General features: G+C 47.9%; 1 protein-coding gene across 5 annotated transcripts in view; it reads right to left on the bottom strand.

Annotated features, from left to right (window-relative positions):
- Positions 1 to 13205, bottom strand: part of LOC137431290 (5'-AMP-activated protein kinase subunit gamma-2) — a 166775-nt gene that overhangs the window by 19889 nt on the left and 133681 nt on the right. For all 5 annotated transcript variants that reach the window (XM_068122453.2, XM_068122455.2, XM_068122454.2 and 2 more), the window contains 2 exons: positions 6171 to 6225; positions 5921 to 6047 (listed from right to left, as the gene is read on the bottom strand). In XM_068122453.2, the coding sequence (XP_067978554.2) occupies positions 5921 to 6047; positions 6171 to 6225 (182 nt within the window). The remainder of the gene's footprint in view (positions 1 to 5920; positions 6048 to 6170; positions 6226 to 13205) is intronic.

A 13205-nucleotide genomic window follows, 5' to 3' on the forward strand; every position in this document is an offset into this window, starting at 1 on the left:
CTTAGTATCTCCCGGGTTACTCCCTCCTCCGGTATAATAGACCTGAGCCGTCCTGGAGGTGGGGTTGCTATCTTTATCAAAAACTCTTCCTCACTCACCCTGCACTGCCCTCTCTCCACCTCACCCCCAGGAATACCTCTGGCTACGGCTTCCCCTTCGCTCCCACCTTTTGTTCATATGTGTGTTGTACCGTCCACCAAACAGTGATGACTCCATCTACATCTCGCTGTCTGATAATATGGACCAACTTCTATCTACTCATCCCAACTCTCTCTCCCTCATATGTGGTGATTTCAATTGTCACCATGCCAGTTGGCTGGGTGTGGGTACCTCTCTCACCAGCCATGGCTTCTCAGCAAAGGACTTCTGCAACTCACTGGGACTGACACAATCTGTCAATTTCCCGACCCGGATCTCAGTCAACGGAGCATCTTCTCTTCTGGACTTGGTTATGACTAACTTCCCTGAAAATGTCTGCTGCTCTTCTTCTGCTCCAATCGGCTCATCTGATCATGTGCTTGTTTTAGTGGACATCTCTCTGACCATTCTCAGAGAGCCTCCTCAGCGTCGACGAGTCTGGCATTTCACTCAGGCCAACTGGCATGGTCTTCAAGCAGCCATCAATCATCTGGACTGGTCTCCCATCTCGACCGCCTCTGATATCAACTCATCCTGGGAATTCTTCCAAAGTAAATTGCTCTCTCTCATGCACAGATTTATCCCATATCATCTTCAGTTGTCATACCCTTCCTCCCGTCCATGGTACACGGAATCTTGTGGTGAGGCTGTTGCCCAGAAACAACTTGCCTTCGTATCCTGGAAAACAAATCCAACGGAAGGAAATCTCATTTCCTTTCCCAAAGCCCGAAACAAGTGTGTGTCCACCCTCAGGAGAGCCAGGAAACAATATCTCTCTGTTCTCAAGACCGAACTCTCTTATCTGTCTCCCTCTTCCAAATCCTGGTGGCGTCTGGTCAAATCTGTTTCTGGTGTTTGTTCCCCCTCCATCCCCTCCCTCACCTCAAATGGCTACACAGCTGACTCCGCACGTGAAAAAGCTGAATGCCTCAACTCTGTGTTTGCCTCTAAATCTTGTGTCCCAAACCCATCCGTCTCTGTACCCACCGTACCCAGTCGTACCCAGCTGCTCCTGGACTCTGTGTCCTTTCCCTCTGACAAGGTGGAAAAGTTTCTGTCAACCCTCGACTCTGATTCTGCAACTGGACCTGACGGCATCAGCCCACGGGTCCTAAAATCCTGTTCTTCCGCTGTTCTTCCGCTGTTCTTCCGCTCTCCCGCTCTCTCTCTCCCGCTCTCTCTCTCCCGCTCTCTCTCTCCCGCTCTCTCTCTCCCGCTCTCTCTCTCCCGCTCTCTCTCTCCCGCTCTCTCTCTCCCGCTCTCTCTCTCCCGCTCTCTCTCTCCCGCTCTCTCTCTCCCGCTCTCTCTCTCCCGCTCTCTCTCTCCCGCTCTCTCTCTCCCGCTCTCTCTCTCCCGCTCTCTCTCTCCCGCTCTCTCTCTCTCTCTCTCCCGCTCGCTCTCTCTCTCTCTCTCTCTCTCTCTCTCTCCCGCTCTCTCTCTCTCTCTCTCCCGCTCGCTCTCTCTCTCTCTCTCTCTCTCTCTCTCTCTCTCTCTCTCTCCGCTCTCTCTCTCCCGCTCTCTCTCTCCCGCTCTCTCTCTCCCGCTCTCTCTCTCCCGCTCTCTCTCTCTCTCTCTCTCTCTCTCTCTCTCTCTCTCTCTCCCGCTCTCTCTCTCCCGCTCTCTCTCTCCCGCTCTCTCTCTCCCGCTCTCTCTCTCCCGCTCTCTCTCTCCCGCTCTCTCTCTCCCGCTCTCTCTCTCCCGCTCTCTCTCTCCCGCTCTCTCTCTCCCGCTCTCTCTCTCCCGCTCTCTCTCTCCCGCTCTCTCTCTCCCGCTCTCTCTCTCCCGCTCTCTCTCTCCCACTCTCTCTCTCCCGCTCTCTCTCTCCCGCTCTCTCTCTCCCGCTCTCTCTCTCCCGCTCTCTCTCTCCCGCTCTCTCTCTCCCGCTCTCTCTCCCGCTCTCTCTCTCCCGCTCTCTCTCTCTCTCTCTCCCGCTCGCTCTCTCTCTCTCTCTCTCTCTCTCTCTCTCTCTCTCTCTCTCCCGCTCTCTCTCTCCCGCTCTCTCTCTCCCGCTCTCTCTCTCCCGCTCTCTCTCTCTCTCTCTCCCGCTCGCTCTCTCTCTCTCTCTCTCTCTCTCTCTCTCTCTCTCTCTCTCTCTCTCTCTCTCTCTCTCTCTCTCTCTCTCTCTCTCTCTCTGTGTTCTCTTCACCCTCTCTGTTGCTCAACGTCATCTGCCATCTTCTTGGAAATCAGCCAACATCACCGCTGTACACAAATAAGGTGCAAAAAGAGATCCTTGCAACTACAGACCAATCAGCCTGCTCCCAATCATCCGCAAAGTCATGGAATCCATCATTGCTTCGGATATGGAATCTTTCCTCTTCTCCAATGGCTTGATCTCTGATCATCAATTTGGTTTCAGACCAGGTCACTCTACTCTGGACATGCTGCTTCTGCTGTCTCAGCAATGGATGGAGATCCTCAATGCCAAACAGGAAATTAGAGCTGTCTCCCCCGACATATCACGTGCCTTCGATACGGTCTGGCACCCCGCTCTGCTCACCAAACCCTCCTCCTTTGGTATCCATAGAAATCTCCACGCATGGCTGGCGGACTTCCTCTCTAGTCGCAGTCAACGTGTGGCCCTGAATGGGTTTCTCTCATCTCCTCTTCCTGTTCAGGCTGGAGTTCTCCAAAGCAGTGTTCTGGGCCCTGTGCTTTTTCTGGTCTTCAGCAATGATCTCTCTGACTCTCTTGAAAATCCTCTCTATCTCTTTGCTGATGACTCCACTCTCTGCCGCTCCATTCCTCATCCCTCAGATCGGCAGTCTGCAGCCTCCTCACTCTCTGCAGACCTGGACAATATCACAGACTGGGCAAACAAGTGGAATGTCTTTCAATCCTGACAAATCCCACACTCTTACGATGTCTCTCCGAAAAGACCGACTGGACAACCCTCCCATCCACTTTCTGAATAATCCTCTCCAAGAAGTTCTGTCACTCAAGCTTTTGGGTCTCACTATCTGCCGTGATCTTTCCTGGGAAAACCACATTTCCAAGCTGGCCTCCAAAGCCAGTCGCCGACTGGGCATCCTCCGTCGTGCGAAGTCCTTCCTTGGCACACCTGAGCTCCTCACCACCTACAAGGCTTTCATCCGCAGCTCAATGGAGTACTGCTCTCCCCTCTGGGCTGGTGCTCCTGCCTCACACCTAGCTCATCTTCACGCTGTTGAAACCAAAGCGTTCAGAATCATTGGAATCTCCCGCGATGAAGCTATCTCCGAGGGCCTTTCACTTACTCACCACAGGCAGGTTGGTGGTCTTTCTGTCTTCTACCGACTCCTCTCCGGCCTTGCTCCCCCAGCTCTCTCTGGGCTCTGTCCCCCAAATATTCCTACAGGTCGCACAAGATCTTCCTGCAACCCTCTTATGGTTAAACTGCCCAAATCAAGACTCTCTGCTCACCTTCACTCCTTTTTTCTCCCACCTCTGGAACAAACTCCCTCACTCTCTTCAATCCCACTCCTCCCTCCAGGTCTTTAAAGCAGCTGTTCACCACCATCTCTTATCTTCCCCCATCCAAAACCTTGATCTTTTCTACCCCCACCAATTTCACCCCACATCCACTTTTTTGAAATACCAAATTCTTTCCTGGAAGTCTTTGGTGTCCTTGTGTTTTATACTTCTCCCACCCCACTCTTCCCCCTTCCCACGCCTCCTCACCCCAAACCCTCTCCCTCCCACACATCTCCCGATGTCCCTGCTCTCAAATGTTGTGTTTGTGTGCTTCCCCTTCTCTCCCCATCTTGTCTACCGCTCCCTCTTTTTATATATTTTGTTTGTCTGTTTGATTTTTTTTTTTTTGTGATAAATTTTAGCTCTTTCACAAGCCTCGATTCTGTATACAAAAAAAGAAGAAAAAAAATCCATTTCAAACTCTCCCCCATTGGGAGTGACAAACTGCTCCAGTGGCCATTTGTACGTTTACCTACATCTTTACCTAGCCACTGGGGTCATTGAATACTTGGAATGTAAAACGCTAAATGTTACAACAGAGCTGGGTGCAGCAAACAACAGACCTGAGTGTCCCAAACAGCAGACCGGAGTGTCCCAAACAACAGACCGGAGTGTCCCAAACAACAGACCGGAGTGTCCCAAACAACAGACCGGAGTGTCCCAAACAACAGACCGGAGTGTCCCAAACAACAGACCGGAGTGTCCCAAACAACAGACCGGAGTGTCCCAAACAACAGACCGGAGTGTCCCAAACAACAGACCCGAGTGTCCCAAACAACAGACCCGAGTGTCCCAAACAACAGACCCGAGTGTCCCAAACAACAGACCCGAGTGTCCCAAACAACAGACCCGAGTGTCCCAAACAACAGACCCGAGTGTCCCAAACAACAGACCCGAGTGTCCCAAACAACAGACCCGAGTGTCCCAAACAACAGACCCGAGTGTCCCAAACAACAGACCCGAGTGTCCCAAACAACAGACCCGAGTGTCCCAAACAACAGACCCGAGTGTCCCAAACAACAGACCCGAGTGTCCCAAACAACAGACCCGAGTGTCCCAAACAACAGACCCGAGTGTCCCAAACAACAGACCCGAGTGTCCCAAACAACAGACCCGAGTGTCCCAAACAACAGACCCGAGTGTCCCAAACAACAGACCCGAGTGTCCCAAACAACAGACCCGAGTGTCCCAAACAACAGACCCGAGTGTCCCAAACAACAGACCCGAGTGTCCCAAACAACAGACCCGAGTGTCCCAAACAACAGACCCGAGTGTCCCAAACAACAGACCCGAGTGTCCCAAACAACAGACCCGAGTGTCCCAAACAACAGACCCGAGTGTCCCAAACAACAGACCCGAGTGTCCCAAACAACAGACCCGAGTGTCCCAAACAACAGACCCGAGTTTCCCAAACAACAGACCCGAGTGTCCCAAACAACACCCGAGTGCCCCAAACAACACCCGAGTGCCCCAAACAACACCCGAGTGTCCCAAACAACAGACCCGAGTTTCCCAAACAACAGACCCGAGTGTCCCAAACAACAGACCGCAGTGTCCCAAACAACAGACCGCAGTGTCCCAAACAACAGACCGCAGTGTCCCAAACAACAGACCGCAGTGTCCCAAACAACAGACCGCAGTGTCCCAAACAACAGACCGCAGTGTCCCAAACAACAGACCGCAGTGTCCCAAACAACAGACCAGAGTGTCCCAAACAACAGACCAGAGTGTCCCAAACAACAGACCAGAGTGTCCCAAACAACAGACCAGAGTGTCCCAAACAACAGACCCGAGTGTCCCAAACAACAGACCCGAGTGTCCCAAACAACAGACCTGAGTGTCCCAAACAACAGACCCGAGTGTCCCAAACAACAGACCCGAGTGTCCCAAACAATAGACCCGAGTGTCCCAAACAACAGACCCGAGTGTCCCAAACAACAGACCCGAGTGTCCCAAACAACAGACCCGAGTGTCCCAAACAACAGACCCGAGTGTCCCAAACAACAGACCCGAGTGTCCCAAACAACAGACCTGAGTGTCCCAAACAACAGACCTGAGTGTCCCAAACAGAGCTGTGTGAACCAAACAACAGAGCTGTGTGTACCAAACAACAGACCTGAGTGGCCCAAACAACAGAGCTGTGTGAACCAAACAACAGAGCTATATGTACCAAACAACAGAGCTGTGGTAGGCTTGAATGCTGTGCTTTCTGGATTTTGAGTGCTGGAAGCCTAATGGCTCAGAAATAATATGCCTAAGTCGCTCAGATGTGACCTCAAACGCTTAACCACTACCTCAAAAATGTATCCTTTTAAAAATACATCCTTACAAAGAGCTGCAGGAACCGCAATACACGCTTGTGTGTGAGGATGTATAGGGCATTCCCAGTCATTGGGTCCACCACAGGCAGTCGGTGGATCTTGTTTCGAATGAGCGAGTAAACTGCGTCGTACAGACTGCAAAGCAAGCGGGATGATGTACAAAGAGAGTGAATCGTTAAAAAAAGAAGAAGATAAAAGCCAAGTTTGCACCAAAACCTAACAGTGGGCCTTCATTCTGAAGAGGCCAAGTTCCCTCACCTTGCATCAGGCGATATATTCACAAGAGGCTTGAACGAATCCTGAAGATAAAGTTCTAAATGGGATGGTGAAGGAACATGAATAACATCAATATAAAGAAGTTTGCTTATGACAGCAAAAAGTATTCAGTCAACTTTGCACAACAACTGTCCTTTGTTTTTTTGTTTTCAAAGGCTATAAAAATGCAAACAGAATCCACTACACAAAATGATGTGCTCTGCAAAAAAATATTATAATGCAGGGGCAGAACCAACTTGAGATATCATCAAAAAGAAAGGTTCAAACCCGAAAGCATAATGTCTTCGGCGATTTTGTTGGCGGCAATACCCCTGGGAGCTTACCTGGTAGAATAAAGCAGTATACTACACCGACTAAAGGTATTTTAAACCAATTTCAATGGTTGCTGGAAGACAAGGCAGCATATAGAATCATACTAATGTAATCATGAGACTTTTAATACATAAGTATTCAACTCCCTGAGTCAATACTTCATAGAAGTGCCTTTGGCAGTGATTATACATAGCTTTGAGTCTTCTTGGGTATGTCTGTATCAACTTAGAACATCTGGATTTGGGGAGTTTCTCACTTTCTTCTTTGCAGATTCGCTCAAGCTCTGTCAAGTTGGATGGGGAGTGTCAGTGAACAGAAATCTTTAAGTCTTTCACAGATTTTCAATGGGATTCAAGTCTGGACTTTGGTTGGGCCACTCAAGGACTTTCACATTCTTGTTCTGAAGCCATTCCAGTGTTGCTTTGGCGGTATAATTCAGGTTATTGTTCTGTTGGAACGTAAATCTTTGCCACAGTCTAAGGTCTTTTGCACTCTGAAGCATGTTCTCTTCAAGTCTTTGCCTGTATTTGGCAGCCTTAATTGTTCCCTCAATCCTTACAAGTCTGCTAGTTCCTGCCGCTGAAAAGCATCCCCATAGCATGATGCTGCCACCACCACACTTAACAGTAGGGGTGGTGTTAGATGAGTGATGAGCTGTGCTCGGTTTTGCCAGACACAGCGCTTTGCATTCAGGCCAAAGAGTTGAATTTTCATATTATCAGGCCACATAATCTTTTGCCTCATGCTCTCAGCCTTTCATGTGCCTTTTTGCAAATTCTAGGCATACTGTCATGCGCCGTTTTCTCAGGAGTGGCTTCTGTCTGGCCACTCTCCCACAAAGACTAGATTTGTGAAGTACTGCAGATACTGTACTGTTGTCCTTCCCGCAGGTTTTCCCATCTCAGCCAAGGAACTCTGTAGCTCTGAGTGGTCATTGGTTCTTGGTCAACTCTCTAACCAAGGTCATTCTTGCCTGGTTGCTCAGCTCTAGGAAGTCTGAGTAGTTCCATATTCCTTACATTTCCTAATAATGGAGCTCACTGTGCTCTTGGGAACTTTCAACACTCTAGAAATTGTTTTATACTCTTCCCCAGATCAATGCCTCCTCACAATTCTATCTCAGACTATTCTATGGTTCTAGCGAAACAGTTCTATGGACAGTTCCTTGGTCCTCATGGTAAAGTTTCTGCTCTGACATGCACTGTCAACTGTGGGACCTTACATGGAAAGGCGTGTTTCTTTCTAAATCATGTCCCATCCATCAATTGAATTGGCCACAGGTTGACTCCATGAAGTCTCAATTTAATCCATTTTGAATTTAGGCAACAAAATGTGAAAAAGGTCAAAGGGTGTGAATACTTCCTGAAGGCATTGTACCTATTTAGGGGGGCAACCCCCCTGTAGAGCCTCTTCGGGCCCAATTTTCTTAATGCCATGAACAAACTTTGGTACATCACGGATGATGAAGGTTGGCGTGAAGTTTCATCGAAATCGTGTCTGAAGTTTCAGAGGAAAAAGCAAATTCCTATATTTGGGGAGGGGAGGGGGGGGGCAAACCTGGATCCACTTTGACCCCCGTTAGACACCAATTTTTTAATGCCATGAACAAACTTGATTTGCAACATACCAAATATAATTTGTGTCAAGTTTGGTCATAATCCTATCAGCAGTTTCGGAGAAGAAGTTGCAAGTGTTTACAGACTGACGGACGGACAACAGCCATCCCATAAGCTCCCCGGAACTATGTACGTACTGCTTCCTTGCTCGATGCTCAGCATTTAAAAAGGATAGGAAACAGACAAAACCATAGGTTGGCAGCCATTGCGCAGGCTTTCATGGGCCTATTACCCTCCTCCTGCATTGAAGTTCTTTGTAAAGGAACTCATATTATAATCTATAGTTGGGGATTGGATAGTGTCAGCAGTTGTGAACAGGAGGAGAGGGAGATAAAATGTAAAATATAGTATTTGGGAGGAAAGAGTGAGGAGAGGGAGAAGTGAATGTGTGTGTTTGCACAGGAGTGAGCAAGTGTGGGCAATGCATGTACACCTACGTATGTGAGTGTCATTGATTATCTCCACAATTTGGGTTTTCGAAGGTGGAGCAGAGTCTTCCCAGGATTCAAAGTAACCACACCCGCTTCGGTGAAGGATTGTGTTTCATGGGCTAAGTTGGGAAGTTGTGTTTTTCTCAAAGTTTTGTTCCAAGGGCTCTTTTCAGAATCGGAGGCTGTGCGGAGCTCAGTGACAACTGTAGTTTGTTTGTGGTAATGTTCCCAGGGATGGTTTGTAGTATCTTGGTGATGTTCTTCTTTATCATTACCATTGCCATCTTCATTACCATATCATTACCATCAACATCCCCACCCCAACACCAACACATTATCGCACTATTAACTTCCGTAAGCTAAACGCTCTTTCACCTACCTCATTCTCATCCACCCTCTCTGAAAAAATGTCCACTTCTCCCTTCGTTGACCTCCACACCCCCTTCCGACCTCACTGACTACTACAACCACACTCTCTCCTCTTGCCTTGACCAGCTTGCGCCTGTAAAAACCAAAACAGTTTCTTTCACCCATTCTGCTCCCTGGTTTACTCCTGAACTCCGCCTGATGAAAACTCGTGCTCGCCAACTTGAAAGACTCCGCAATAAAACAGGTCTCACAGTTCACTCCCAAGCCTACAAGGACCACCTACAACACTACAAAGATGCCCTCTTCCGCGCCCGCTCCGCCTACTACTCTCAAATTATCCACTCTGGCTCCGGAAACCCAAAAGCACTCTTCTCGACAATAAACAAACTCCTCCGCCCCCTGGACACCACCACCCAGTCATTCACAGTAGACAACTGCATCTCCTTCCTCTCTTTCTTCCAACGCAAAATTGACAACATCTACAACAGCTTGACCACCGCCGCACCCGCTCCCCCTCCAACCACCTGCCCCCCCTTGTCCTGCCATCCCCTGTCTCGGTTCTCCCCAATCTCCCCTACTGACCTCTCTGAACTCCTCATAAGAATGAAAACTGCCACCTGCACTCTTGACCCCATCCCCTCCAGCTTTGCCAAGGCCTCCCTCCCTGCTCTCTCTCTCTCCACTTATCATTGCAACAATAAACTCCTCCCTGTCTACAGGCATCGTCCCACCTTCCCTCAAAATTGCTGCTGTTACCCCCATTCTAAAAAAACCTGGTCTAAACCCTGACACCCTAAACAACTTCAGACCCATCTCCAACCTACCCTTTCTGTCAAAAGTTTTGGAACGCGCTGTAGCCACTCAACTCAAACATCACCTCTCTGCCAATAACCTGTATGAAACATTCTAATCCGGATTCCGCTCCAACCACAGTACTGAAACTGCTCTCCTCAAAATCACCAACGACCTTCTCCTCTCCTCTGATGCTGGCAAACTCAACATTCTCGTCCTCCTCGATCTCAGCGCTGCCTTTGACACCATCGATCACACCATCCTCCTCACCCGACTTGAATCCACCTTTAACGTTACTGGCACTGTCCTCTCTTGGATTAAATCATACCTCTCTGACAGACGCCAGTTCATCTCCATCAATAACTGCAAATCCCCCACTGCTCCCCTCCCCCAAGGTGTCCCCCAAGGTTCAGTTCTTGGCCCCCTCCTCTTCATCCTTTACCTGTCCCCCCTCGGTCACTTAATCCGCCATCATGGTCTCCAATTCCACTGCTTCACCGATGACATCCAGCTTTTCATCTCCACCAAGTCCGTCTCCACCGACACCCACTCTATCCTGACAAACTGCATCACTGAAATAAAATCCTGGCTTCAAATCAACTTCCTCAAGCTTAACTGTGATAAATCTGAAATAATCATCATTGGCCCAAAAACGCTCACAAAATCCACCCATAACTTTGCCCTCAACATCGACGGTATCCCAGTATCCACCTCCCCTCACATCCGGAATCTTGGCGTCATCTTTGACCAAACCCTCTCCTTCGACAAATACACTAAACAGATCACAAAGACAGCCTTCTTTCACCTGAAAAACATTGCCCGTCTCCGCTCATCCCTCCCCTCCACGGCTGCAGAAACCCTCATCCACGCCTTCATCACCTCCCGTCTGGACGACTGCAATAGCCTCCTCTATGGTTCACCCTCAAAAATCACCAATAAACTCCAATACATTCAGAACTCCGCTGCCCGTCTACTCACCCATTCCCGGACCCGTGACCACATCACCCCCGTCCTTTACAAGCTTCACTGGCTCCCCATCCCCCAGAGAATCCAGTACAAAATCCTCCTCTTGACATACAAAGCCCTCCATAACCTGGCCCCATCCTACCTGGCTGACCTCCTCTCCAGACACACTCCCACCCGCAACCCTCAACTGCTGGTACTGCTGGTACCCATCCCACTCTGCTGGTACCAACCTCCTGACCCCCTCCATCCGGACCAAATTCAGATCCTGGGGGGACAGGGCCTTCTCCATCGCTGCTCCCACCCTCTGGAACTCACTACCGCACCTCACACCATCAGAGACTCCTCCTCACTCACCACATTCAAAACATCACGAAAGACCCACCTGTTCAATACTGCATTCAACCCACAGCATTTAACCCCTGACTATCTCTTCTCCTTCTCCCTCCTTTTGCTTTAAATATTTCCCTATTGATTCTTGACTTTTTGCAATTGTTGTTTTCATGTATTGTTATGCATTATGTTTTCCACTCTGTCAAAGCGCCTTTGGGCTTCTTGAAAAGCGCTATACAAAATAAATGAATTATTATTATTATTATTGCTCCAATTATCATTATGTCTTTGAGTGAGCATTGTCTTTGTTTTAAGTCTGTTTTTTTTTTTTTGCATTATGTCTGTTTTCAGTGATTGCTTTTGGTTCATGTTTCCATGCGTTTTGTGGAACTGGGATATAAAATTTTCTGCAGACGTGCCAGTGGATTACTCGACATAACCTGTTGTGCCTTTGGGTGTACAGCTGCTCTGACATGTTTTTTTTTTAATCCTGATAGGAGGTGATTCGTGCTTTCTGTTTCTACCTTGCAGAACCTACACTTGTCAGATTGACTCCACTCTGCCATCTTTTTAAAGCCAATCGTGTAGTGTCCTTGGTCTAGGACTCTAAGGCATTAATAAATGATTCGTTTTCCTTCCCAGTTGAGCTGACCTATTCTTAGCCATTCCAGTGATCTTCTTTGTCTATCCCCAATCTGTGCAACTTTTTTTTCCCCCCTGCTCTTTTGTCTTTCTCTCAATTGTCACTATATATCTGCTGGTATTTCATCTTGTATTTTTCTTGTCTTTTTTTTGCCATCGTTGAGGCTGTATTTGTTGCTGTTTTGGTTTGGTGCGTGACATCTTCTATTCGCACCTGGTTTTGGAAGTTTTTTGCAAGGTGAGTGAGATACCTTTTCTGGTTTGTTTTGTTCATGCGTGTACACAAATTGTATTCGGCAGTCTGTGGAGCTTTTCACATACTCTGCGAATCCTACATTCATTGCTCATTTCCTACATTCCATCAGGCAGCCACCTCCTTCTTTCCTTGGCAGGTACATTCTTGGGATGCACTGATTTTTGTAGAACATTTTGTGGATATTGAAGAGTTTGCTTGTTTTGATATCTAGTTTTTTGATATCCACTTGTGGCCAGCTTACTATTCCACAGCTGTACTGGAATACTGGTACTGCTAAGTTGGTTTCTGGCTGATTTTGTTCCTTGGGGTGATATGTTTTCAGGATCAGCCTCGTTCTATGCAGGTAGTCTTTGGTAATTGTTTTGTGCAATTGTTAATGACAAATTTGGTTGCCCACTTCTACTCCAAGGTATTTATAAGATGCTTCATTGTCGAGCTCCTGAAATGTTGTATCTAGGTCGACTTCTATGTTGTCCGTTTTTGTTAGTCTACCTTGCATGAATGTGCACTTGGCACAGTTATCTCGGCTAAATTATATTTGGATGTTGTCGGAGAACAATATCACTAATTTCAATTGTTTTGCCAATTTGTAGTAGATGTATCACTTTTCTTGTTTCTTTTTATGTTCTTTTATTGGATGTTAGGGTGTATCCATGTCCTTGCTCATTAATGAGGTTGCTTAGTGGGTTCAGGGATTGGCAAAATAAGAGGAGGGGTACGGGGGGGATGGGACGGACAGTGTCTTCTTGGAAGATCCCACGTTGTATCTTAGCTCCTGGTGTTTCAATCTTTCCTTCTGAGTGCTGCAGGATTAGTGTGGTATTCCGTAGATCCATTGCCTTCTCAATCAGCTTGATTATTTGGAGATTTATCTTGTACATTTGCATGCACTTTATCATCCATGAATGTGGGACACTGTCAAAAGCTTATTTTTTTAATACTCTATCCATGTTGTGGACAATTTGGTTCTTCTCGTATTGCAATTTTCGAGTGTGGCCTTGTTTCGTAGTCGGTGGTCTATTGTTCTATAACTTGCCCTCTTTGCATCCCTTCTGTTCTGCCTCTCGGCGTTATGTTCGATGGTGGTACAATGTTGTTGTGATGATTCCTGTTAAAAATTTGTATGTTATTGGTAGACAGGTTATTGGCAGGTATTTGTGGGGTAGTTGGGTCTCTTCAGATTGTGAAACGACTGTGTGTGTGTGTGTGTGTGTGTGTGTGTGTGTGTGTGTGTGTGTGTGTGTGCGCGCGCGCGCGCATGTTTATATGCTTGCATGCACACAGATAAGACTTCATAAAACTA

The sequence above is a fragment of the Myxine glutinosa genome, chromosome 7, assembly GCF_964187855.1.
Source record: "Myxine glutinosa chromosome 7, kmMyxGlut1.1, whole genome shotgun sequence".
NCBI lineage: Eukaryota > Metazoa > Chordata > Myxini > Myxiniformes > Myxinidae > Myxine > Myxine glutinosa.